Source organism: Ictidomys tridecemlineatus, chromosome 10, assembly GCF_052094955.1.
Source record: "Ictidomys tridecemlineatus isolate mIctTri1 chromosome 10, mIctTri1.hap1, whole genome shotgun sequence".
NCBI lineage: Eukaryota > Metazoa > Chordata > Mammalia > Rodentia > Sciuridae > Ictidomys > Ictidomys tridecemlineatus.
The window spans coordinates 122,536,098-122,563,006 of record NC_135486.1 but is presented as its reverse complement, the minus strand read 5'-3'; the positions used below and the strand labels follow the sequence as shown (position 1 = coordinate 122,563,006).

The 26,909-nt window shown below is 45.2% G+C and overlaps 1 protein-coding gene across 4 annotated transcripts in view; it reads left to right on the top strand.

Annotated features, from left to right (window-relative positions):
• Positions 1-24,067, top strand: part of Tpst1 (tyrosylprotein sulfotransferase 1) — a 96,623-nt gene extending 72,556 nt beyond the window's left edge. For all 4 annotated transcript variants that reach the window (XR_013426916.1, XR_013426915.1, XM_078023972.1 and 1 more), the window contains 3 exons: positions 19,039-19,089; positions 21,202-21,249; positions 23,642-24,067. Coding sequence is in view for 2 of the 4 variants with exons in the window: in XM_078023972.1 (XP_077880098.1) it covers positions 19,039-19,089; positions 21,202-21,219 (69 nt within the window). In the remaining 2 variants the exon portion in view is untranslated. The remainder of the gene's footprint in view (positions 1-19,038; positions 19,090-21,201; positions 21,250-23,641) is intronic.
• Positions 24,068-26,909: the final 2,842 nt, after the last annotated feature.

The following is a 26,909-nucleotide window of genomic DNA, read 5'->3' as shown; positions in this document are numbered from 1 at the left end:
TGGTGGAGCGAAGGTGAGAGCCCTGTGCAGGAGCAGGCCCAAGCACAGATGTGGGCAAGGTCCCGCAGGCAGCTCCAGAGGTGAGTGTGCCAGGCCCATCAGGACACAGGGAGGCTGGGCAGAACACAGACCCAAGCCACGCTGTAACAAGTTTTCTTTCTTTTTTTAATATTTATTTTTTAGTTGTAGATGGACACAAAACCTTTATTTCACTTATTTATTTTTATGTGGTGCTGAGGATCAAACCCAGGGCCTCTCTCATTCTAGGCAAGCGCTCTACCACTGAGCACAGCCCCAGCCCTTTAATAAGTTTTCTGCTGTGAAGTAGGTTAAAGGAGACCCACAAGAGCATCCATACGATGGCTCTCGTCAGTGTGGGGACCACTCAGTCCTTGCCTCTCTGTGCCACCTTCTTCCACTCAGGACCGCAGCCTCCAGTGCCATCCGTGCTGTTCCAGGTAATGGGGTTTCTTCCTCGCGGCTCGACACTGCCTCTTGGCGGGGGGGTGTTGCAGTGAACACTAGGGGGGGTGCTGCAGTGAACACTGGGGGGATGGGGTGCTGCAGTGAAGGCGGGCGGGTTCTCTTTCCTTTGGGTGTGCACCCAGTCGTGCTGCGTCAAGTGGCGGAGAGCCTTGCTTAGCTCGCCTGGAGCCCCAGAAGCTTCGGTCTTTGAGGGCTCTCCATGTCTCTCCATATGGTGCTCCAAAGCGACATTCCCACCAGCAGCAAACAGGGTGCCCACTTCTGCACACCCTTGCCCAGCCTTGTTGCTTCCTTCTGGAGAGGCCGAGTGGATAGTTTTGATTTGAGCTTCCCTGGTAGCTAGTGATGTTGAGCGGTTTTGTATGTGTTTCTGTGTTGCCATTCATATGTCTTCTTTTCAGAAGTGTCTGGATATGTCTAATGCCCAGACTTCCCTAGAAAATCCAAGTCTCAATGCTGTATTTCCTATAGTGTCTACTGCTTTCTGCAGTAAGGAGAGGTTTCTATTTTGCAGTTGCTGTACATTTCCAGTTAAATTCACATTTCAGGCCATTTTGTCCAACTTCACCCAAAAGTCATCACACTGAAACATTTCTTTTTCTTTAAAATGTTTTGGAGTAGAATCTTATGCTTCTGAGGGCTGGGGTTGTTGCCTAGCATGTGTGAGGCACTGGGTTCGGTTCTCAGCACCACATATAAATAAAAAATAATAATAAAGGTACATTGACTACTAAAAAAATATTTTTTTAAAAAAAGAATTGTATGTTTTAGGGCTGATAATTTGTTTTCTTCTTGATATAAGAAGTATTAACAACATTTATCCTGTTGTTTCCAGATAGGATGAGACTGTTGCACTTCTCAGGGCCAAGTCTGAGATTTGCAAAGGTGCCAAAATAATTCCAGAAAAATGAGAATATGTAAACAAGCATGCTATCAGCTGTTTTACAGTATGTGTGTTTTGGAGATCATAAGCCTGTAGTGGCCACAAGAGCCTGGAGGGATTAAAGATATAAATTTCAAACTCTGGATCCCTTCCTACATTAGAATGTCTGGCTGCAGTTGCATATTTTCTCTTCTTGTGAAACTAGCAAGTGTAATTCCTCAAGGGGGAATGTTCATTACATTACTAAAAATAATGAATTATATTACTAAATAAATAACAGCAGGCTATGCATGGAGTTAGGATGAAAGTGTGCCAGGAACCAAGAATTATGACTAATCCAATTCCTGCCTCTTACACAGTGAGCTGCAGCCTGAGTCCACTTAGTCCACCCCACGCACAAACAGTGTGTCCTGTAGGCCACCCCTCGTGAGCCTTGTGTGGGCAGCGTCTATGTGCTGAGCTTTGATCTCCTGACTTCTCCGTGTTTTCACATGAGGAACTGATGCGTGGCACAGGGGGCACACACCTCTCCTGATCTCGCTGTATTGTTGCTGTAGCATGGCCCATTGGCTTGTTGCTCCCTAGTGCCCACAGGAGGTATCTGGTGTTGCCTTGTGTCGTACTGCTATGTTTTAGTTCCTGAACAGTTGCGGTGTCAGGGTCCTTCTGCACTTCTGTCTCTGAGACTGTGAGAAGCCCCCAGTCACCTGCTCCATTAAGATCTAAAGATTCGTGTGCCCTTCGCTTGCTCGAGTCACCGTTGATGAGCTGCAGGGGTCTAGGCATGCTGTTGCTGCCTGCTGCTTGCATGTGGTGGGCCGCACAGTGGCCTTCAGATCCCACCTCCTCATCCTTGAGTGGGACCTGTTTGCTCGCCTGGCAGAGCACTCCCCACCAGGAATGAGGAATCTAAGTCATGCCCATGATCCTTTCACCTGGTGCATGGAGAGGCCACAAGGCCACATGTGGGAAGCACACTGAAGAGGCAGCAGACGTGGCACAGGGTGCTGCCTCGCTGCTCCACCAGCACTGCGAGGGGCCCTGGGTGTTCTGAGCCTCCACCGCCTGGCTCATTTCCCTCCCTCTGGTCTCCTCTGTTGGCCTCCCTTTCTCCTCTTGCCATTCACTGTGCATATTAGGGGAAGCTACCCTCAGCACATGACAGGGAAACCTCCATGTCCTGGCCAGCTGCTTTGTGAGCCAGGCTTTGACATCTTACCAGTGTACACAGGTAGAGTGGTTGGAGTGTGAGCTGCTGCTTGACAAGGACCCCCACCCCAGTTTCTAGTCAGATGTCCCAGTGTTCTCCTTAAGCTCAGCTGCCACCCACGGCCCCCAGAGTCCTCCCTCGGCTTTGCCTTTGTCCTGTGACTGCCTTCCTGACACCTGGAGGTCCCTGTCTGTCTGCTGGAGCACAGCAGACCACCTCAGAACCACAGGTGTGTCACTTCACAGTTTCCATGACCAGGAGTCCAGGCACAGCTCTGCTGGCCGCCTGGCTCAGGGCCCTTGGTGCAGCAGCAGTGTCTCAGGAATCAGCAATGCAGCACACTAGTGCCGTCAGCCTGCTTTGAGTCCTCGATGCCTGTGGATGTCAGCTGGAGGCTGTGCAGGCTCTGCTGCTGGCTTCCCACCTGGGGTGGCCACATCCTAGAGGGAGCACCACCTTGCCATGCCCTACTTGTGTGGACACAGCCACCAGACGCACAGAGCCACGAATGCCAAAGACGGGATCTCAGTGTGCAAAACATCCTCTTGGGTTTTCAGCTCTGAACTGAAGTCATCTTCAGCTGAAGACCATCCTTCAGTGCAGTTAATTACCCCTGATTTCAGCCCACAGTCCCCAAACAGGAACACTGCTCACTTTGTTGTTTGAGTCATTTCTTTGGCAGTGATCTGTTGCCAGCCAAATCCTGTTATGTGGAAGTTACTGTCATTGGCAAAAGTAAAAGCTAAAGATCGGTGTCAAATATGTGGAGCTCATATTTTTATGCATTTATTTTAATTCTTATGTGTGTTGCTCTGTAAGATAATTGACGGAATTGTGGTAACCTCTGTAATTCATTATATAGAAGACTGGGAGCCCTTCTAGAGAGCTGGGCAGACACACAGAGCTGGAAGGTGGCAGCTAAGGTGAAGTAGCACCCTGGCTTTCATTCTGGAGGCGTACCTCTGTGCATGGTGTTCTGTTGGTAGAAAGAGGAAAGAGTAGAAAGAGGAAAGCAGTTCCTGGGATATTCAGGCTTAGAGAAATTCCCACATATCCCCCCTTTCTTTTCTTAACAATGAGGCGGCGGTTCACTCTCTAGAGTTTCTGTATTCTTGTTCCGAAGACTTGCTATCCTATGGTTACAACACAAAAGAGAATTAACAGCAAAGAGAATAATCCAATAATGTACCAAGCGGAGTGTTTAAGAATATTTCCAGGGTTGAATCCGTTCAACTCCTTTAATATTTGGTTAGCCAAAGAAGAAGGATCCGAAAAATCAGCTCTATTATTTTGAATGTCTTGGATATGATGATGAAGTTCCAGAATATCCAAGCTATTATTACTATTTTGCCAAATACCTAACAAATGGTTTTTAACCTTCTCCCAATCCCAGAGAGAAGCATTGTACTTGGCAGCTGTAACACATACATACTTATAATTAGCATGGCATTTAAGCCTTTCTTTAAATTTTAAGGCTGAAAGTTCATTACCTATGTCTATAACAGTCGCCTCTAAGGCGTTTAATTTAGTTTCAATCCTTTCATCAATATTTACTTGATTATGCAGAGCCTTGGAAGTATTTTGAGCTAAATTATTAAGAAATTTTGCATGCTGAATATTCTGAGACAATGTCAGAGATGCAGAGACAGTTGAGGCAATAAAAGAGACTAGCACCAAAACACCAACAATTATAACTCCAATAGCACGTTTAGGTCTTGATAACTGGGCATGGATTTGCTGCAAGACTTGTAAACCAGTATCAGCATACCATGGCTCTGAAATATTTGCAGGTAATAAAACGAAAGAGGGCTGATGAAGTATCAGCACTCCTTTTCCTCCATTATACCTAGTAATACAATTGGTTAGGTTACATTTATTACAAGTAACAATATATCTGTTATCTATCCATTTAACTTTTACATTTCCAATAATTAAAACATAGGGAGATTAGACACAGGCTCGTAAGTCATAGCAAGATCCCTCTTTACAGTTCTTGCCGACAAATTTTGGTAAAGGTTTATCTTTAAAATGTAAGAATTCTGAGACAGCAATTAAATGCCAAACATCCTTTTGAACACCTCCTTCACTATAAGTCAAAATATTACTAACAAATCCTGCAGGTGTCAGCAGAATTTCTTCGTAATTGTCTCTTATCAATTTTTGGAGACCAGTGTAAAAATATCCACTATCTTTAGACAATTTATGTTGTACAGAAAAGGTATTTACACAATCCATCCATCTAGGAAAGGTGCCAATTTCAATTGTAGAACTATTTGGACAGTGGGGTATCGGTGGAGGTTTTGCAGAAATGACTGGCTTGTTATGGGAAAGTCCCATCTTAATTACTGATCTAGTATAAGGTTTTAAGTCCCCATAAATAGAATTATTTGTCAGTCTAGGTCTACCAATCGCTGTCTTTTCTTCGAATGATACTTTCAGACAGCCAGCATGTTTATCATGTGACCAACACAAAGGTAATTGGGCACTGTAGCCAGAATAATTAAATCTAGTCACATGATTGGGAATAATATGAGTATCTGTAAATCCTCCCATCATGAATGAGTCATTAGCAAATACTGGAATAGATTCTCCAGTCCACACAGCTGGGTGTACCAGGGGTGGATCTGGGAAATATGTCCAGTAAGTGTCTACTTGATTCCCCGTTACCTGACAGCCCAGTAGGGCAATTACTGTCGCTACCATCAAGACTGGGGTCCTGTTCTTTCCTAGGCGTCGAAGTATTCGGGAAGCCTGGGTTGTTAGCTTCTTCACATCTTCCCATGAAATCAGCTTTTCGGCTGGTTCAATCTGGTCTTTCTTCATCCTTTTCCGATATCTGCTCCTTCTGGGTAGGGGCTCCTCCGGGTCAATCCTCAGTTGCTTGAATCTGGGTTCTATCTCTTCCATGTCTGATAGCACATTCAGGCACCCAGATAGGACGAAAAGCACCTTCTGGGAAGATACAAGCATGACCTCTGCCCCACATAATCACTGGGTATGGGCCTTTCCACTGACCAGTCTGTAAATCTTTCCACAAAACTCTGCCTAAAGGGCCTGTTACTGAGGGAGACATTTGCCTCTCAACAGCAGTGTGACCTTCTGCGTCACAGTTTAAAAAATTTAAAACAAACAAGGCATGATTAAGGCTATTTTAGGGAGTCACAACCCTGTTCCCCCCTTTTAATTTTTGTAATTGAAGCTTAATAGATAAATGAGCTCATTCCACAATGGCTTGACCTTGGGGGTTATAAGGAATTCCTGTTTTATGATTAATTTTAAACTCTTGGCAAAATTGTTGAAAAGAAGAGCTTACGTAAGCTGGAGCATTATCTGTTTTAATCTGCATAGGGCACCCTAAAACAGAAAAAGCTGCTAGGCAATGAGAAATTACATGTTGAGTATTTACCTTAGCATGTGCTGTGGCAAAAATAAATCTAGAATAAGTGTCCACTATGACATGCACATAACATTGCTTACCAAATTGAGGAATATGAGTTACATCCATTTGCCATATTTGATTTGGTTTTAATCCACGGGGATTTACCCCTGATGGCAGAGATGGAGTATGAATAACACACTTAAGGCATTGGCTTACAATCTGACGAGCTTGTTCTCTAGTAATATTAAATTTTTTACGTAAGCTAGAAGCATTTTGATGATGCAAGGAATGGGAAGCTGGTGCACAGTCATATGAAGACATCTGTTGACAAAAAGCTACTAATTTATCAATTTTGTCATTACCTGAAACTAGAGGTCCAGGAAGATTAGTATGGGCACGTATGTGTCCTATGAAACATAGGTACTTTCACATTAGCACTGTCTTTTGTAAATTATGAAATAATTCAAATAACTCCTGTGATGAAGTATACCCAATAACTGAAGTTTCAATATTTTTGGTAACTCCAGCTGCATATAAGCTGTCAGAATAAATATTAATAGGCTCATTTGAAAAGTAATCTAAGGCACAAATCAGAGCTTGAAGCTCTGCTCTTTGGGCAGAAGTATAAGAAGTTTGTATTACCTCTGTGTGAACACAACTATAAAAACCTGCTTTACCTGAGTTAGAACCATCCATGAACACCGATAAAGCTTCATCTATAGGATGTGCACGTACAATCTTTGGAAAAATAAGTGACGTTAATGATGCAAATTGTATAATCTTATCACGAGGATAATGGCTATCTATCTAGCCAGGAAAATCAGCAAAAGCTATCTGCCATGAGCTAGAAGTTTGAAAAAGCCAATTAGTCTGTTGAACAGAAAATGGAATAATTATGATATCAGGCTCAGATCCAATTAATTGTAAAATCCTAGTTCTACCTTTAATTACTAATTGAGCTATAGAATCATAAAAAGGAATTAATGTTTTTTGAGGGGAGTGGGATAAATAAATCCACTCAGTAACTCCTAATCTTTGCAATATGGCTCCTGTTGGGGTATGCTCAGTTGGAAATATTAATAAATACACTATTTCTTTAGGATCAATTCTAGTAAGCTGTGCATTTTTAATTGCATGTTCAACTTTTTTTTAAAGCCGTTTTAGCCTCTAAGGTCAGCTGACGTGGAGAGGTTGGGGAAGGATTTCCTTGTAATATCTTAAATAAAGGACTTAACTCAGAAGTAGTTAGTTTTAAGGATGGCCTCAGCCAATTAATATCTCCTAAAAGGTTTTGAAAATCATTAAGGGTATGTAACTCCTTAACTCTTATCTGAAGATTTTGAGGACGAATTGTACGTCCTTGAATTATCTGACCTAGATATTGAAAAGGAGACACCTTTTGAATTTTTTGAGGAGCTATGCATAAACCCATTGCTGTAAGCGGAAGTCTCTAACTGAGTAAAGATTTCTGAAAGTACCTCTGGATTAGCATGAGCCAATAATATATCATCCATAAAATGAATAATATATGCATCAGGAAACCTATTTCTTATGGGATCTATCGCCTGGTCAACGTATTTTTGGCACAGTGTAGGACTATTACGCATTCCCTGGAGGAGTACCTTCCAGCAATATCTTTTAACAGGTTCCTTAAAATTAATTGCTGGGACAGTGAAAGCAAATCTTTCACAATCTCCAGGATGTAACCTTATAGAGCAAAAGCAGTCCTTTAAATCTAAAGGGATGGCTGTGGGGGAGGGAAGTCCTGGCTGTAATGATCCCATAGGCCGAATTGCATGATTTATCGCCCTTAAATCCTGTAGCAATCTCCAATTTCCTGACTTTAATAACAAAAATAGGTGTGTTCCAAGGATTAAGCATTGGTTCAATATGACCAGCCTGAAGTTGTTCCTCAACTAACCTATGAATTATTTTAAGCTTTTCCCCTGAGATGGGCCACTGAGAAATCCATATAGGCTCCTCTGTGAGCCAAGTGATTTTTTCAGCTGTCTTAGGGATCAGGGAAGTACTCAGGGCCCCTAGTAAAAATTTTGGCTTGGAGCATTTACTAATCTTTGTTGTGGAGACTGGTTTGTAAACAGATACTCTTCCTGAAGGGTCTCCTTATCATCTCCAGGAAAATACCTCTGATTAACTTCCTCAACTGACCTTATAGAGTTTGGAGTAACTAATAACAATCTCATTTTGGCTAAAATATCTCTTCCCCATAGGTTAGCTGGTAAAGACTCTAACACATAAGGCTTAAATACTCCACTGTTCCCATCGGAATCTTCCCAACAGAGATAGTTGGCACTTTGAGCAGGCTGTGAAACCTGTCCTATTCCCTCTAGGTTAGCTGGTGCTACATGTAAAGGCCAGTTCCTAGGCCAGAATCTACTAGAAAATACAGAGATATAAGCCCCTGTGTCTACTATTCCTAGGAACTTTTTATTATTAATTTTAAGTTCTAACAAAGGGCATTCTTGTTGTACTAACTGTGACCAGTATACTCTGTCCGGCGGTTTAGAAACTGAATCTACCAGCAGGTGCCTTCCTGAGTCACAAGGCAATAATATTAATTGGGCAAATGTATCCTTTGGAGTGAGCCTTAGGGCACAATTGGACCTTACAGTAACATTTAATTGTCCTTTAAAATTTGAATCTATCACACCAGGTATCACCTCAATGGCTCCCTTTAAATTATTACATCCCAAAATTAAACCTATAGTATTATCAGGAAGTGGCCCGAAAATCCCAGTAGGGATTTGTTCTGGCCCTGTTTCAGGATTTAATTCCACTGTCTTTGAAGGTCCTAAGAAAACTGTCTTGAGATCTCTGTTCCGGTAAAAATCGCGGGCTGTCCTAGTCGGTACCAGTGACGTCACACTGTGTGACCTCTCCTCGAATTCCCCGTATTGTTGCTCCGCCTGGGGAGGGGCCAAACAGAAGTTTTTGTCCTCGCGCTAGGAGGAAATGACGGCGAGAAGGCGGGCTGATCTGCGCCATCTTGATCCGCCACATGGGGTTGAGTCCTGCAATATCTATTATCGCCAGTAGATGGAGCCCTGAACTTAAAATTGCGCATGCGACACTCGCGCACAAAATGATTATTTTTCCCACAAACGTAACATCTCCCGCAGGACTTTTGTCTTAAATCCTGTGGCCTCAAAGTTTCTATAGTATTATTAGTGCCATGGCTAGGGCTACTGTCTGCAAATGGGTAGAGTCTATGTCAGAACATAAGTGGATAAACTCAGAAATTGTCTCTTTTTTACGGTGCGACCTGAGAATATCTTGACAGTACTGGTACAATCGACCTGTTTGCAGCCTGGTACAATCAGGCTACGTAATCTGAGTAAGTTTCACTGGCACCCTGTCTAATTTTGGTAAGAACTAAATTGGACTGGTCTTTGGAGACAGTCTGCCTCCAGGCATGTTTCGCACAATCAGTTATTTGATTGTATACTACAAATTCATAATTTAACTGTCTTTCTAAATCAGCAAAATCACCTGTCCCTAGAAACATTTCTACTGGCGTTTCTATATACTGTCTTTTGTTCTTTTCTGCCTGTTCAGTACAAAAATCAGTCCAATAAGTTCTCCAGAGCAAGAAATCTCCCCGGCTCAGACAAGATCTGGCTAAAGAAATTCAATCGCTAGGAGGAAGGGGCTGTGAGCAAATATTTTCTATCAGGCTCTGTACTGTACAAAAGGTAAATTTGGACCATACATCTCACATGCACTTTTTAGTTCCTTAATGGTTTTAAATGGGATTACAGCATGAACTCTAACTCTCTGATCGTGCTAATTAACTTGCTCAAAAACTGGAAAAAGTTGAAAACCTCTAGTATCCTCCCCCAATTCTTGAGCCTTCTTAATACCTCGCTGGACTGGGGCAAGAAAAGTCATTGTTAATCCAGCATACCTGTTAAATTTTGTCCTTTTAGCAGGTACTGGCCGAATTCGAATAGCCTGGGCAGGCGGTGTTAAACACAGCCTGTTAAAATTTCTCTATAAGTCCCGAATTTCAACGTCTGAGTCTCCTCCCTCAGACTGCAAGTCATGGTCAGACTCTGTGCTGTCTCTATTTTGAAATTGGGCTTCTAAGCTACGTGGCTGAGAAGAACTCTGAGCCCCTCTAGGAATCTCTTCCAGATTTTCCTCTCCAGGAAGATCATCTTCCTCTTCCGGAGGGCTTTCTAGGATTTCAGAGGTTTCTCCTCTATGATGTTCCTCTCTATAATCTCCCTGTGGGCTAGCCTGATCTTGCAAGTTAAATTCACATTTTTAACCTTTGGCTTGGCCCCTAGAGCCTTTGTTTTTAAACAGCTTAAGGGAAAGGGAATTAACTTAGCCTCAGGCAGATTTTCCATTTGAACAGCTCTCTGAATGCCTTTTAACAGGTCTTCAGGGGGCCACGAACTCTGGCCCATATATTCAAAAAGATAAACTTCTAGAGCCGTCCAAGTTTTCTGAATATTTTCTATGCCTCCAGGTAGTTCATTAGAAAGACAAACTTTTTGTAACTTCCTTCCTAATTTCTCCCAAGTAAGTAAATCTGGAGACTCTTGTTCACAAAACCAAGGACAGTATTCGCCTACAATCTTTAAAAATTGTAATAACTGAGTTTTCTTTATCTGTTTTCCTTTCTGATTAATTATACTGTCTAAGACAGTCAGATACATTTCCTTATCCGTAGAAGTTGAATTTCCCATTTTAATTAATTTAATGTCTCTTTCCTTCAATATCTCCAGGTACTTTTGTGACCCAAATTGTCACCACTTCCTTTATCTTTATTTTTTATCTTTATCTTTATAGCGCGCTCCCACTCAATCTAACTAATCTAGAATGCCCCACGTTGGGCGCCAATTCCACCATGCGCCCAGCGCAATGGTTTCATTAATAAGGTTCTTGGCATAAAAGTTAGCTAGCAGAGATCGAAATAAAACACACAGACTCAGTTACCTTATTTCTATTGCCAGGTCCGAGACGGCTCCCCTCTCTGGTTCCCTCCTCTAACCGCCCTGCAGGGCAGCAAGGAATACTCAGGGCTAGCAGGAAAGAGAGAGAGAGGGAGCACGCCAGGGCATAGCCTTTTATTGGGGAACAAGAAATTCAGGGGAGAATTCCATCCAATGAAGGTTGGGGGGGCCACACTCCAAGGTCAGGGTCAGTGATTGGGCCCCCGGGGTCAGTGGTCAGTCACACCCCCACACAGACGGGTTCTCTCATCAGGAGAGGGCCGGGAAAGTTCCAACACAGCCAGAACGCCTCAGACCCAAACCGGGAGTCGCCCAGTCACATGTGAGAATGGCTCCCCACAAAATTCCTTCAGACTCACAGAATAGGAGCGCTTGGGGCAGAGAAAGGGGGCATAAAAACCCTAGTTCAGTTCACCAGCTCCCCTCTCTTACATATAATTAACAGTGAAGCTAAACATCATGAGAATTATGTGCCTTACTTACTGGTCCTTTCTCTCACATGACATGGAATTTCTTTCCTAGGAGCAATGTGTTCTTCCACTTAGTAGCGCTGTGTATGGTGGTCTCTAGCCTCTGCAGACCCTTGAACCCCATCCACAGATCACTTGCCTGGACCTCAGAGACTGGACATACTGTTTGAGTACACTAACAACACAGTTCCTGAAGACTGAGTATTACTGTAGCACTCCTCCTTATTCATCTTGACCTATGGAAATAGAAAGCTATTGTAGGAGTGTTAAATGACTTAGCAGAGTGGAAGATAGCCAGACTTAAATACCTGGAAGAAAAGGGGGTGGGGGATACATGCAAGCAAAGAGGTAAGAAGTAATACAGTTCATCCTCAACCCCACAGATTATCAGGAATTAGAAGCACCAGGCATTACAAATAGGGGGGGAGAGAGAGGAGGTCTGATACTAAAAGTAGGAAGAGTCAAAAGTTTGCACGGGAATAGAATTCTTACCCAAGTACCCCAACACACCATACAGAGGAGGGGACCGACAGAATACCATGCACAGAAGTACGCATCCAGAATTAAAGCCAGGGTGCTACTTCACCTTAGCTGCCACCCTCCAGCTCTATGTGTCTGCCCAGCTCCAGAATGCTGGCATCAAGCTTCCTACCTGCAACTACCTCCTGCAGATGGGAAGTAAGGCACCTTGATGACCCCAAAGAAAAGAACTGCCACAGGGTACTCAGAATCCTGAGCAAAATACCAGCTCAGGAAGCACCCCTGCCATGGACTCGACCCTCCCTCGAATGTAGGCTCCAGTGAGCTTGAGCACCTCACAGCCTAGATCTACAGACTTAGCAGAGTACCCCTGGGGAGAGAGAGGCCCTCAAAGGAAGCACAGAGTGCATGAGCAAAAGAAAGCTTTAACTGAACAAGATGTTACTTTCAAAAATAAAAACAGAGATCCGAGGCTGGGGGTATAGCTCAGTTAGTAGAGTGCTTGCCCCATATGCACAAGGCCCTAGGTTCCATCCCTGGCACCACCAAAAAATTGAAATTTAAATAAACAAATAAATAAAAACACAGAACCAAAAAACTGGGAAACTAAAAATGTGAATGCTAAATTAAAATTAGTAAAAGAATTGGAAAAATAAAGTTGAGGAAATATCTTAGAAGATACCACAAAAATAGCTTATGGTAGAGCAGTTGCCTAGACAGTGGAATAAAAAAGATGAAGAGATGACTTAGAAAGGGTAAGAATTTTTAGAAACTTAATTCAGATGGTCCATTGTTTGACTGACTAGAGTTTCAGAAAAATGGTGGGCAAGAAATATTAAAGTAATGAAAGAAGGCCATTGGGGCTGAGATAGTGGCCCAGCGAGCACTTGCTTAGTATGTGTGAGACCCTGATTGTCTGATCCTCAGGACCACACACACACACACAAAAAAAAAAAAACCAAGAAAAGAAAAAGAAAGAAAGAAAAGAAGAAAGGACAGACATCTTCAGTACCACTGAGAGAAGAAAATAAGCCCAGATTCAAGGCACACGAAATTGTAGAATACTAGGATAAGAAGAAAGAAAGTTTTACAAACTGAAAATCAGGTCTTATATCACTCAGAATTGAGGCCACAGGTCAAACTGCTGCCCCAAAATTCAAGGGAAAGGTGTATATTGAGAATCACAAATTACTTGTAGGAGACCCTCATCTTCTTTGAGTAAAGATCTGGGAAAATGTCTCCTAGTGCTTCTGACAGGGTGAGGGGGAAAGTGGACATTTTGATATAAGCTCAGAGCACTCCTCAACAGTGGACTGCCCTGGGGGTGGGTCCTTCCATAGGCTGGGCTTGGGCTTTACCAGAGCCTAGAGGACCTGGGGAACATAGACACCCAACTCCAGCCCCCTCTAGCCTTCCTGTCTCACCCGAGGAGTTTGTAGGGGGCCCAGGCAACCCTGGTGAAGGTCACAGCCCAGCCAGAGAGTCATTAAGAGACCTGTGCTATAATCCCACATTATAGAACACTCCTCCACCCCACATATTTTACAGCACACCCATCAGGCTCTCATAATAACAGTAAGTCGCTGACAGACCTGCAATTTCTACACCCTAGTTTAAGGAGGAGTGTCTAGGGAAACTCTGAAACAACAGAGCTACAAAGCAGGCACACTAAAGAAAATTTTAGCATCTGATACCTTCAGTAGAGTAAATATAGCCTAGTTCCAAAATTAATGATAGACATCAAACCACGATCCTATAGTTTAGAGGACCCAAACAGGATAACCAAAAATTTTTACACCTCAGCATATCATATGAAAAACTGCAGACAATCAAAGACAACTGTGCACACCTATAATCCCAGTGACTCAAAAACCTGAGGTGGGAGGATCACAAGTCAGAGGCCAGACTTAGAAACTTAGTGAGGTGCTAAGCAACTTAGCAAGACTGTGACTCAAAATAAATAGGGCTGGGGTTGTAGCTCAGTGGTAAAGCACCTCTGGGTTCAAGCCCTAGTACAAAAAAAAAAAGAAGAAGAAAAGAAAGACAATCTTGAAAGAACCTAGAAGTTTAAAAAACAAAAGAAGAAGGAGGAGGAGAAGTTCACAGAATACATGCAAACAAAAAGAGAAGGGAGGGGCTGGGGTTGTGGCTCAGTGGTAGAGCATTTGCCTAGCATCCATGAGGCACTGGGTTTTATCCTCAGCACCACATAAAAATAAAAGATATTGTGTCCACCTAAAAAAAAAAAAGGGAGAGAGAGGGGCTAGGGATGTAGCTCAAGTGGTAGCACGCTCGCCTAGCATGCGTGAGGCACTGGGTTCAATTCTCAGCACCACATAAAAATAAAATAAAGATATTGTGTCCTCCTAAAACTAAAAATATTTTTTAAAAGAGAGAGAGCAATGGGGTCAAATAGCTGGAGTCCTAAAGCAGAAAATCCATCAATCCAAAATTCAGTATCCAGCAAAGTTATCTTTCATAACTGAAGAAGGGCTTGCTTAGGCGAATAATGGAGGAATGTCATCACCAATAGATCTCCTTGAGAGACATGTCACAAGAAGTTCCTTAGAGAAGAGGAAGGTAATGTAGGTAAGAAACCAGAGCTACCTAAACAGAGGAAGAGCTCTAGTGAAGGAATGAGAGTAAACTTCTTAGCTATCTGACAGACAACAGTTTATTCAGAACTGTAGTAGCAGCCATATATTTGGTGATTGTAGCTCATCAATCAGTGAGTAAGTGACAGCAGTATTGGGAGTGCAGGGAGTGCTGGGCAGTGAGAGGATCTCACCACCCGCAGGCAGTGCAGCATCATTTGGAAATGGGCAAAGATGAGTTGTAAATATGTATTGCAAACTCAAGGGCAGAGACTCAGAATTTTTTGAAAAGCAGCGTACTTAATATGCTTAACGAGGAGAGAAAATGAAATCACGAAACGCTCCAGTAAAATTGAAGAAGACGGTAGAAGAAGAAAGAAAAAGTCACCAATGGAAAATAATTATAAATATGATAAGATAGTCATCCATTGAAAAAGTGAATGGCCTAAGCTCACCAGTGGATAGACTGTCTGATTAAAACTCAAAACCCATTTATGCATTGTTTACAAGAAACTCATTTTAAATATAGATTTTAAACTATGATCACACTAATAGATGAAAGTTAAAGAATCTTTGTTAATTTCAGAAAAAGCAAACAAGATGAAGAGAATGAAAGGACAAACTGCAGACTGAGAAGCAATTTTGCAAGTACACCAGTGATAAAGGCCTGTCATCTAGAATACACACAGAGCTCTTGAGGCTCAGAGATAGTTAGGGCTGGGGCTCCGTGGGAGAGCACTCACCTAGCACGTGTGAGGCACTGGGTTCAATCCTTAGCACTACATAAAGGTAAACAAAGGCATTGTGTCCATCTACCAATAATAATAATAATAACAACACCTCAAGAGATAATAAGACAGCCCCATTAAACAACAACCAGAAGATCTGAGGAGTTCTGCCAGAGATGCCCAGATGGAAGCTAAGCACACAACAGTCTGCTGGGCACACACGGATAGGGAACTGCAGACTAAGCAGTCCTGAGGCACCACTACCAGTTAACATGGTCCAGATCCAGAGCACTCACTGCAGTGCCAGGTACCATTGGATGTGGCAGCAGACGGACTCACTGTTGGTTGCTCCTGGAATGCAAGTGGTATAGCCTCTTGGAAGTGAACATGGTAGTTTCTTGCAAAACTAAATACTCTTATCATGTGATCCAGCAGTCACACTCCTTGGTGTTGACCCCAAGGAGCTGAAAGCACATGTTCACATGAAACCTAGGCACAGAAGCTTATGACAGCTTCATTCATAAATACCAAAGCTTGGAAGCAGGGAATCGATGATCAAACAGTTGGGGCTGGGGCTGGGGCTCAGTGGTAAAGTACTTGCCTTGCATGTGTGAGGCACTGGGTTTGATCCTCAGCACCACATAAAAATAAATAAAGATATTGTATGTTCATCTACAACTAAATAAATATAAATAAAAAATTTTCAAACAGTGGTACATCCAGATGCTTGGAATAGTATTCAGGAAGGAAGAGAGCTGTCAAGTCACAAAAAGACAAGAACTTCAGATGCATAGTGCTAAGGGAAAGAAGGCAATCTGAAAAACTACACACTATCTAAATCCAACTCTGTGACACTCTGGAAAGGGCAAAGCGAGGGAAACAGTAAAAAGATCAGTGGTTAAGTGCTCTCAGGGTTCAGTCCCCAGTACCAAACAAAAAACAAATGATGAGATAGATGTAGGGCAACATAAACAGCAAGCCCTGTTGTAAACTGTGGGCTTTAGTTGATAACATTATTTCCACACTGCTCCATTAATTGTAACAAATATACTGCAGTAGCATAAGATGTTAAAAATAGGGAAAGGGCAGGAAATATATGAGGACTCTGTGCTTTGTACTCAATTTTTCTGTAAATAGAAAATTGCTTTAAATAATAAAACTAAGTCTTAGAGATGCTTCTGTGCTGCAGAGCTGGAGGTGGGAATCTAGGGGGTGCTGCTCTTCTGTAGAGCTGGAGGTGGGAGTCTACCGGGCACTGCTGTGCTGCAGTGCTGGAGGTCGGAGTCTAGGGGGCACTGCTGTGCTACAGAGCTAGAGGTTGGACCCAGGAGCTTATTAATGTAATATAGCCACAGGAGGCAGCTGTCAGCTCCAGTCAGACACCACCACGAGCTGGTTGTACAGGGAGGAATTGTGGCAGTGGCACGCCCCACAGGTGAGAGTGCAGCTACACAAGGGGCTCTCCAGTGACCGTGCTGCTGCTGCCCACCGTGGGCCCCTGGGGGGGTCTGCATCCCTGGCCTCCTGCCTTCAGCAGAGCACTCTGAGGGCTGGTGGGAGCAGAATGTCCAAGGCATGTTCTTTTCCCCAGGGAAATCCATACCTGGCTTTGCTCTGCAAGCAGAGTGGCCCCTTCCTTCCTGCACTAGGGAGGAGCTCTTGGTCAGAGGAAAGGGCTTTCTCCAGTGTCAGCCTTTGTTCCCTACGTGATGCAGAAAGGAGAAAACCTCAGGCATCTTCCCCTTTTAAAAAATTCATACATTTTTATTTATAATTCTGCGTAATGCTGGGGTCACTGGCATGCATTGGCACACATACATGTACATGTGGCCATGTGATTTGGCCAGTTTCACTCCCCAGTGCTCCTATCCTATTCCCCTTTCCTACTGGTCTCCCTTCTGTTTTCACGAGATTCCCTGTTCTTTGTTTTTCCTTTTTCCTCTCTAGCTTCCACCTAGGAGAGAAAACTCTGTGCCACCCTTGACTTTGAGTTCAACTTATTTCACTTAACAAAATGCTCTAGCCATTGCCACTTTTTAAAAATTTTTTATATATATACTTTTTTAGTTGTCAATGAATCTTTTATTTTATTTATTTATATGCAGTGCTGAGGATCAAACCCAGGATCTCACACATGCCCCGTAAGTGCTCTACACTGAGCCACAACTCCAGCCCATTCTCGCTTAATTTTTTTTTAAATTTTTTTCCTTAGTTGTTGATAGATCTTTATTTTATTTGTTTATATGTGGTGCTGAGAATCAAACCCAGTGCCTCACACATGCCAGGCAAGTGCACTACAGCTGAGCCACAGTTCCAGCCCTCCTGCTTACTTTTTTCTTTTTTTAATATTTATTTTTTAGTTGTAGATGGACACAATACCTTTATTTCACTTACATATTTTTATGTGGTGCTGAGGATTGAACCCAGGGCCTCGCACATGCTAGAGGAGTGCTCTACTGCTGAGCCACAACCTCAGCCCCCTCCTGCTTACTTTTTAATTGAGCTTTTAGTTGATAGTTTCCACAACCCCTTTTGGATTTGTTTGTATTTGTGACTTAACATTTTTTTTCATCCCTCCGTAGAAGCCTTACTTCTGAAACCCACGCGTGCAGCCAGCCTGAAGATCTCGTGGGGAGCAGGGGGAGGGAGGCCTTCAAGGGTGGGGGCTTTCTACATCCTGAGGTGCACGGCCTGTGAGGCTGCGTGGATTACAGTCACTGGAGGGGAGGTGAAAGTACACTTTCCTGCATGTATGTTGCACTTCAGTAACTAAATTCAGAAGGCAACCAAGTTGCCTGAACCCTTGGTGGCCCAGCAGCAGTCCTGTCTGTGCTGCTGCCTGTGGCTGTAGGCACCACTGTGGCGGCAGCACCCCTTGCACATCGACGGCTGTGCACAAGGGGCCTCCTGGCTCCCAGTTCTGCTTCGTACCTAACTGTGGTGGTCATGGCTATTCAGTGAGCTTAGCTTGCGTGGGTAACTAATGTGACCTGGGCATGACTGAGTACTAAGTCTTGGCGTCTGTAACCATAAGCCCTCCTGCTTTGTCCTTCCTTTAAGATGTCCTTGACCACCTTGGGGCCTGTACACTTCCAGTGACTTTCACTGCCTGCTTGAAGTCTCAAAGAAAAAACATGCTAGAATCTACCTGGAAATAACTGAAGGCGTGAATGTCACTACTGTTGGAACCTTCTTGTCCCTGAAAGTGTGTGCCCTGCCACTTGAGTAGCTCTTTAGTTTCTCTCAGTGTTTTACAGTTTACTATATAAAGGTCTTACACATCTATTATTATGCTCAACCCTAGGGCAGGGTTGAGGCTGTTGTGAATGGTAGTGTTCTTTAAAATTACTTTTTAGCTATTTGTTGTGCTAGAAACGTTTTTATATATTGAAAATACTTATTGATTAGAATAAGTTTTTATGAAATTAAAGTATGTATCACTTTTAAGAATCATTCAGTGTTCATATCATAGTGGGAATAATGTGTAAACTGAGGAACATAAAGTTGGATTATCCCCAGAGTTGCAAGGAAAAGCTTATTCCTAAGCAGGTGGGTCCTGTGAGCCTTGCTGGGGCCTGCTGCCTCTCAGCTGGTGTGTCTGGAAGCTTGGACGCTGAGCCTGCCCAGCCATCCCACCAGGGGCACTGAGACAGCCCTGAAGCAGCTCGGCCATGGTCCTACCCCATGGCTGCTCTGAACCCTCCAAGAGGGAAGACAGTCAGTGCTGTAGACTCCTGAGGGGATGGGCCAGGGTGGCTTCCTTCAGCCTCCTGAGGGGATGGGCCAGGGTGGCTTCCTTCAACTCTCACGTGCTCTGTTTTCTCAGGTCTACAAAGGAGAATTCCAGCTACCTGACTTTCTGAAGGAAAAACCCCAGGTACTGTATACTGTATCTGCTTCCTCCTGCTGTATAAGAGATGGGATCTTGCATCAAACTAATCTTTCTAAAGACATCCTGAAATTTAAAAAGTCAAAATTAGGAAAACAAAAGAGAAAAAAAGGAAAGAGATCATGATACGTGCTGGTGGTAGGAGGATTGGCATCAGTGCCTGGCAGTTTTAACAATCTTGATTTCAGGGAGCTCAGTAGCTTCCAAAACTAGGGAAATTCCTATTGATAGCTGACAAGGCCACATAGTGTTTCCCACCTAGGAGGGTGCGGTAGTGAGTCTGCCCTGCTCCAGATCAGCAGAGCGCAGGCCACCCTCTCTGTTCTCACTACACTCCCCCCATGGCCCTCCGGTTTCCTCGCTTAGCGCCTACAGGACCCAGCCGTTAGCCCTCAGGAAGAGTGGCCAGAGTTTGAAGCTTGTTAACTTTTCCTTTCAAACCAGAGTTGTTCCTGATAACTTCACACCCACTTGCTTTCCACCATGGCTTCCTGATATACAAGGAACAGGGAGCATGATGGCTGACGGGCCAGGAGTAGCTCCTCTGAGCATCCCCAGTTACCACAGGCAGGGGTTGGAAGGAACAAGGGCCACTGCTGGAGGGCAGCAGCCACCTGCCATCTCCTGATGCTGCTGTCAGTGCTCAGCTTCTTGGTCCGAGTGAAACTCAGCCCTGAACTCAGTTCCAGGCTCTTCTAGATGCCACCACACGCAGACTTGTGAGGTGTGCATGAAGCAAGCCTGGAGCAGACGGCTGCACACTGAGAAAGGCCCGACTCACACCAGAGAGGTCACAGGACAGCCGCCAATCCCTGATACCTGTTGCTTGAGAATTTCAGAGTTCTTTCAAGGCATTATATTTTTAAAAATATTTTTAGTTGTGCATGGACACAATAACTGTATTTTGTTTATTTATATGGTGCTAAGGGTCAAATCCAGTGCCTCACACGTGCTAGGCAAGTGCTGTGACACTGACCCATAATCCCAGATCCTAATCCCGTATATTTAATGAAATTCAACAATCCAGTCATTTCATTTACTCAGCAGATGTTTAATGAGTATCTATAATACATGAGAAATTGGAATTCATCCTTAGGAGTTTGAGGAAAAAGAAAATCTTTCCAAGAGACTCCCGATTTATCTGAAAAAACTTTGATCAACTTACAGATAGAGGTGTGCAAGGCTGTGGGCCTGACGTCCCAGAAATCTGGATGGGTCATAAGTGGACTCACACAGAGGCTGCAGTCATCCAAGCCAGAGAACGGTCCAAGAGGCAGTCTTGAAGGGACGTCAGGTCCAAGGCTGGTTTGGATGAATATGGAAGACGCAGAAAAGGGAATTGAGACCTATTAAGGGGACAGCCCTGGCCCATGGCACATGAAAGTCATTTGCAGTAGATTGTAGACCTAACTGGGAAAGACAGAATAATGAGGTTGTTAGAAGACCACGCAGGAGAATATCTTCATGACCTTAAGAGGAAAAGGCTTCTTAAACAAGTCCTAAAAGCATTGATCATGGGTCTGGGGCTGTGGCTCAGCGGTGGAGCGCTTACCTTGCCTGTGCGAGGCCCTGGGTGCCATCCTCAGCACCACATAAAAGTAAATAAATCAAATAAAGGTATTGTGTCCACCTACAACTGAAAAGTGTTTTTTTTAAAGCTCTGATTATTTAAAGATGGACAATTTGAACTATTAGAATTGAGAATATGTACTTATTGAAAATCATGAAAAATAATAAGCCTTAAGCAGGAAAAATGTTTGAAACAAAGGACTCACTTGTAGAATATAGATAATTAATTACTACAAATCAATATAAAAAGGTTTTTAAAAATTGGGCAAAAGACTTGCAGCCATGTCTGAGCCCTGTGGTTAATGTGGTTCAGCTCACACATAAACTTCACCTGGGAGACTTCAAGGGTTCAGTCTCCCTCTCTGGAACCCTGGAAGCCAGTCAGAGGCTTCGTTGTACAGCAGCTGTAGACTGTGTTTATTGGGAAGTCTGGGCTCAGAGCTTGCAGACCCTGCCTGATGTCTCAGTGGAACAGACACACTGGGCCAGCCAACTTCAAGGACTTTAAAGCATCTTTTCTTCCCTCAACAGACGGAGCCTATGGAGTAGCAGGGCCTGGAACCTCCTTCACACCTCGAGGTGAGGGTTGGGCTTCACTCCTGGGTTCTAGGGTGTCCCCCTGGGCTGTCTCAGAAGGCCACATCACTAGGTGGAGAGCACAGCTTTGGAGTCAGGTGCCTGGGTTGGAATCCTTCCTCGGTCACTTGCTGTGTGGCATTGAGCAAATTACTTAACCTCACTGTGTCCTAGTTTCTTCATCTGTAAAACAAAGGGCTGAAGATACAGCTCAGTGGTAAGAGTGCTTGCCCAGCATGCATGAGGCCCTGGGTTCAATCCCAGCACCACCAAAAAAAAAAACAAAGAGTGCCACCTCTAAGATGAAGAGGTCACTGGTAGCACTTAACACCCTCACGTCTTCAGGGACACACAAATAGAGTTAGATGTTACCTTGGTGATGAAGGGGTCTGACATCATGACTATGGAGAGGACCTGTAGACAGACAAGTCCACTCACCTTTTGCTGATGAGGAAACTGATCTCAGAGGGAGCAAGATATTAGGTCATCTCATGGAGCAAGAGGGAGCCCAGAGCTAAAGAGCATCTTCTCTTGACTTGTCACCAGGATCTTCCCATTGCCTCTGCTGCTTGCTCTCTCTGCTGGACTTGGACGAGTATGTGTATATGAGATTTTTTTCTTCTGTTTTGTTTTTCAAGATTGCCCTTACACTTTTATTTATTTATTTATTTGAGACAGGATCTTACTGCTAAGTTGCTGAGGCTGGCAATCCTCCTCCCCAGCCTCCCCTATAGCTGGGATTGCAGGCGCAGGCCACTATGCCTGGCCCTTGCTCTACTTAGTGTATCATGCTGTCTGAGATGGCTTGTAAGGGCTGAGTGTTGAGTGGCCAGCACGCCTTCCCAGTCCCCTGGGGACTGAGTGCATGTGCGTCCTCAGGTCAATTGTGGTGAAGCTGGTTCTGAACCCAGGTCTCCTGGAGGAGCTGCTCCCAAGTGCTCACATCCCAGGTCATTTGGAGCCCAGACAGTGTCTCTAAACACATGGTCGTGATTTTTTTCTTTAGTTTGCTTGCTGAATTTCTGTTTGGTTAGTTGGGTTTTGGTGCTGCATATTGAACCCAGGGCACTTAACCACTGAGCCACATCCCCATCCCTTTTTCTATATTTGATAAGAGCACGGTCTTGCTGAGTTGCTAAGTGCCTTAGCTAAGTTGCTGAGGCTGGCTTTGAACTTACAATCCTCCTCCCTCAGCCTCCTGAGTTGCTGAGATTACAGACATGCACCACTGCACCTGGCCTGATTTTTGCTTTTATTTTTACTTTATGTAATAACCATGTACTGAGTGCAGTCTTCAAACCAGGCATAAGCCCACAAGTGCACTGATTTTATTTATCTATTAATTATGTTCACATAATATATAGTTATATATATTATGTGAACATAATTAATATATATATTCTTTCAGTTCTCAAAGCATTCTGGCAGGTAAATGCTATTATTCCTGTTTTCTTAACTTATTTTTTAATTTTAATTTGTTATATATGACAGCAGAATGCATTACAATTCATAGTACACACATAGAGCACAGTTATTCATGTCTCTGGTGATTCACAAAGTAGAGTCACACCATCCGTATCTTCATACATGTACTTCGGGTAATGATGTCCTTCTCATTCCACTGTCTTTCCTACCCCATGTTATTCCTGTTGTTATAGATGAGAAAACTGAAGTTAAGAAAGAGAGATTGAGTGGGAGATCTTTGTGGTTCGTTGTGTTTATGGAGCGCTGCTGTGTAACTGAGTTAATAGGTTTTAGAATCACAGTTGCCTTTTTTCCAAGGTGCAGATGCTGCGTGTCCCTACCATGTCCTCTGCACACCCTTTGCATGCCCCCTTGCATACAGACTTGCATGTCCAACCACTGTCCTGCATCCTGGATGATTTTGTTCACCCAGGTGGCCTCAGCATCTGCAGGTGGTACCCCAGCCCTGCAGACGCACAGGGGCCTCCTTGACCCACTGGCTGGTCCATGAGAGAAGGCATTGCCTGTTGACCCAGCCCTGGGGCTCCCAGGGCAGTGTTCCACCCTGGCCTGCTGACTGAGCCTGTGGGTGCCCAGTCCTCAGGGAAGCTGGGGGTGCCGCGCATCCTGGGACATGCCCGTCCCTGGTTTCTTGGGTCCCTATACATCTCGGTGCTCTCTGGCACTTTCTCTGCAGGGTCTCAGTGTGCACCTGTTCAGATGGCCAGGGCATCAAGGTGACCGCTGCACCCTGGATGCGGTGCCCTCAGTGGCTTCACTGAGCCGTGTCCAGGGTAGGGCTGCCTCTGCACTTTGCACAGAAGTCACTTGCAGATGCTCAGGGCAGTCCTGCAGTGCGCGTGCCCCGAGTAGGGATGGAGGCAGGAGGCAGGGAGCCCGGGAGTCCTAACGCTCTGTCTGTCTGCCCCAGGGAGCTGCGGAGCCCAGCGGAGCCCAGACGGCTGGCCATCTCCTGTGCACTCCAGCCCCTCCTGCCAAGGACGGGTGTCCGCTCCTATGATAAGGAGCCAGGGGACAGTGCCCTCAGTTAGCCCTACTCTTGTCCTCATCTTTTCTTAACAAATTCCAAACTTCGATTTCAAGGGGAGGGTTTAAAAATGGTATTCTGTAAGCAAAATGGGCATTTTCATTTTGGGATAGGTTATCTGTACTTGGTCCAATGTTTCGTAGAACACTTGTGCCTGTTAAATGTATTGATGTGGATAATATTAAATATCTTAATTATTTAAGTAATTCATTGTATTGTTTCTGAGAAGTTGGGAAATTACCGTATACATTTACAACTTAATGACTTTTGTATTTTATTTTTCAAAATAAAAGCTTTGAATGTGGAGCATTTCTGCAGTTGCGTATTTTCATTGGTGGTTTCAGAGAAGCACAGACCTGGTTCTTTTAAGCTGGGCCCTGCAGACCTTCCCCTCAGGCGTCCTTGCCTCCCGATGAAGTCCTGCATGATTCATAGAGACCTGCTGCGGCCCGTGGTCCAAATCCTGTTTTGCTCCTCACTGGCCGCTGTGTTCGGAATGGAGGAGTCAGTGTTCCCAGCCTGTTCTGGAGACCATTGTCATGGAACAGAGAGACTATGTCAGAGCACCCACGTGGCCAGGTGTCTTCTCATCCTGCCGGACCCCTGTCCACCTCCTGTCGGTCCATGTCAGGAATTGCATGCAGTCTTTTCTGCCCTGCCACTCAGGCCGAAACCCTGGGTCCTACCTGACTCCCTCCGACTTTCCCACCCAACTTCAGAGGACCCCTAGAACCTACCCCCTTCCCTCCACCTCCTCACCCACCTCAGCCTGCTCACCTAGCTGGCCCAGCGGGCCCCAGCACCCCTCCTGCTCACCCCTTGCCCTGCCCCTCAGTTTGAAGTGACATGTAATGCCAGATTCGTGTAATGCCAGATTCGTGGGACTCCAGGAGCCGAATCCGATGCAATCACACAAGAGTCTATTGCAAGCTCGAGCCTGGACTCACAACCGTTCACAATGCAGCAGTCCCAGGGAGTGAGTCCCAGTCCTTTGTTCAGTGAGATTTTATAGGTTTGGGGGGGATACTCTATGCGTCACAACATCACACAGCAAATCATTCCACACCCCGGGAAAGTCAAATAACAACTCTTAACATTGATTAGCACATTCACTGGCGGGAACAAGTTGGGGAGGGGTGATTGGTTAGTACAAGAGGAGGAATCCTTTGAACTGATTGGTTTAGGCCACGAGGGGTGTATGTGCTAAACTACATGGTTTCCCAACATGTTATCAACCACCATAAACTACTGGGGGGTCATCTGGCATCCCAGGTATTTTCCCTGACTCATGCTGATTGGAGGTTGCTATGGGTCCTCATCTAGCCTGAGTCAGGGACACCTGGCGCCACAGATCTCTCCTGTTATTTGCAGACAAACAACTCAGCAGGGTGGGTATGTGCTTAGGAGTGCTCTGTGGGTTTTTCCAAGGACAAGGGTCACGCCCCCTTCCTTAGGACAGGCCTTGAAAAAAATGGAGTCACATCAATTTGTCACACAGCTGCCAGGTCCTCAGTCAGGCGTTGGTTTATGTTAGTCCCTTGCTCCCAAGCCCTCTTTGATTCTCTGATGCCTGACACTCGGTGCCTCAAGACATCGTGATTCTCCCACCACCACAGCAAAGCCTCGTGTTCCCTCAGAGGCAGGCTCCCCTCTGCCTTTCCCTCTGCTCCTTCAGCCCCTCCTGGGCGCCTGCCCAGCCTCACCAGGGCTCAGTGCCCCAAGTCTCACTTCCTCAGACGTCCTAGTCATCTCTGCGAATTCCAAACACTGTAAAGTCACAGACACAGACGCTTCTCAGCTCTGTCCACCCCTGGGGAAGAGGCCACATCCCTGGAGAGCCTACCACAGGCTCGTTCCTGAGGGACATCTGGAGTGTGTGCCCCACACTGCCCACCCTGGAGAACCCACTGTCAGTGGACAGGAGAGTTCTGGAGGAGACCGCAGAGAAGCAGGGACATGACTCCACAGCCCTGCCACTCCCTGCTGTCCTCCAGAGTGGATGCCATGCTCCCTTGCCCACTGAGTCTCCTGCATGCACACAGCCTCATTTCTTCTGGTCTGAACACACTTGTGGGAGCCCTGGGAGGAAAGCACTGCTGTTACCAGGGGCACACGAGATCAGCTTCAGCCTTGTCCGAGGGCAACATGACATCCGGGAGGTCACAGCTCTTGGTGGGGCCCAGTGGAGCCCTGCACAGGGAGGGTAAAGGGCAAATGTGGGCCTATAATCTCAGAGAGCCCATGGGGCAGGGCGGCCACCACACACAGTGGCAGGGGACCTGGGAGGATGGAGGCTGCAGTCCTCAGTGACTGTGGAGGCATGAAGAACAGCAGCTTCAAGAGTCAGAACTTAGGAATGCAAGGGAGGACCTCAGCACCGTCCACTCAGCAGCCGCCTAAAGGAGTGCAAGGAAGAACCTCAGCACTGTCCACTCAGCAGCCGCCCTAGAACCAGCTACCGAGTGTCCCTCAGGCCTAGGCCCCTGCACCTGCCCATAGCACCATTAATGTGTTTTGATTCTTCCAAGCACTCTCTTGGGTAAGTACTCTCACTACATAGCAGAAGTGATCGTTGGCTCAGGAAGTAAAGTGCTTTGGCGGTAAGTGATGGGGTCCAGATACAGTCCCAGGCAGCCTGGCTCCAAAGGCTGGGCCTTAACCATTACTGTCCCCCTCGGTGATCATCTTGCAAAGAATAAAAACCGTCATTAGGGCTGAATGACAACTTGCTAAGTACCCACCTTGGACTTAGTCATTTGGTGGGCATAATTGTGTGTGCCAAGAAGTGTAGGCAGGTCACTGCCCTCAGGACTTCATGATCTTGGTGAGAATTGAGAAAGATGGCTGTAGAACCCCTGTTTGCAGCACCATCTAATAAAACGCACGGTACTGCCTACCAGAAAGGTTGGTCGGTGACAGATGGGAAGTGCTAGATGCCTGCTGGGCCCGGGGAGTAGCTCTAGGGTAGAACGCCTGCTAGCACTGTCAGGACCCTGGGCTGCTCCCCAGCTCCACAGAGAAAAAAGAAATGGCAACACTCTGTTCAGATTTGCCTCAAAATTTTCATTCCAAAGGAGCTGTGAATCCTGGGCAGTCTGGACTCCTGCTGTGGTACCGCCAGTATCCTCAGGTTGAGTCTGCTTTCCTGCTG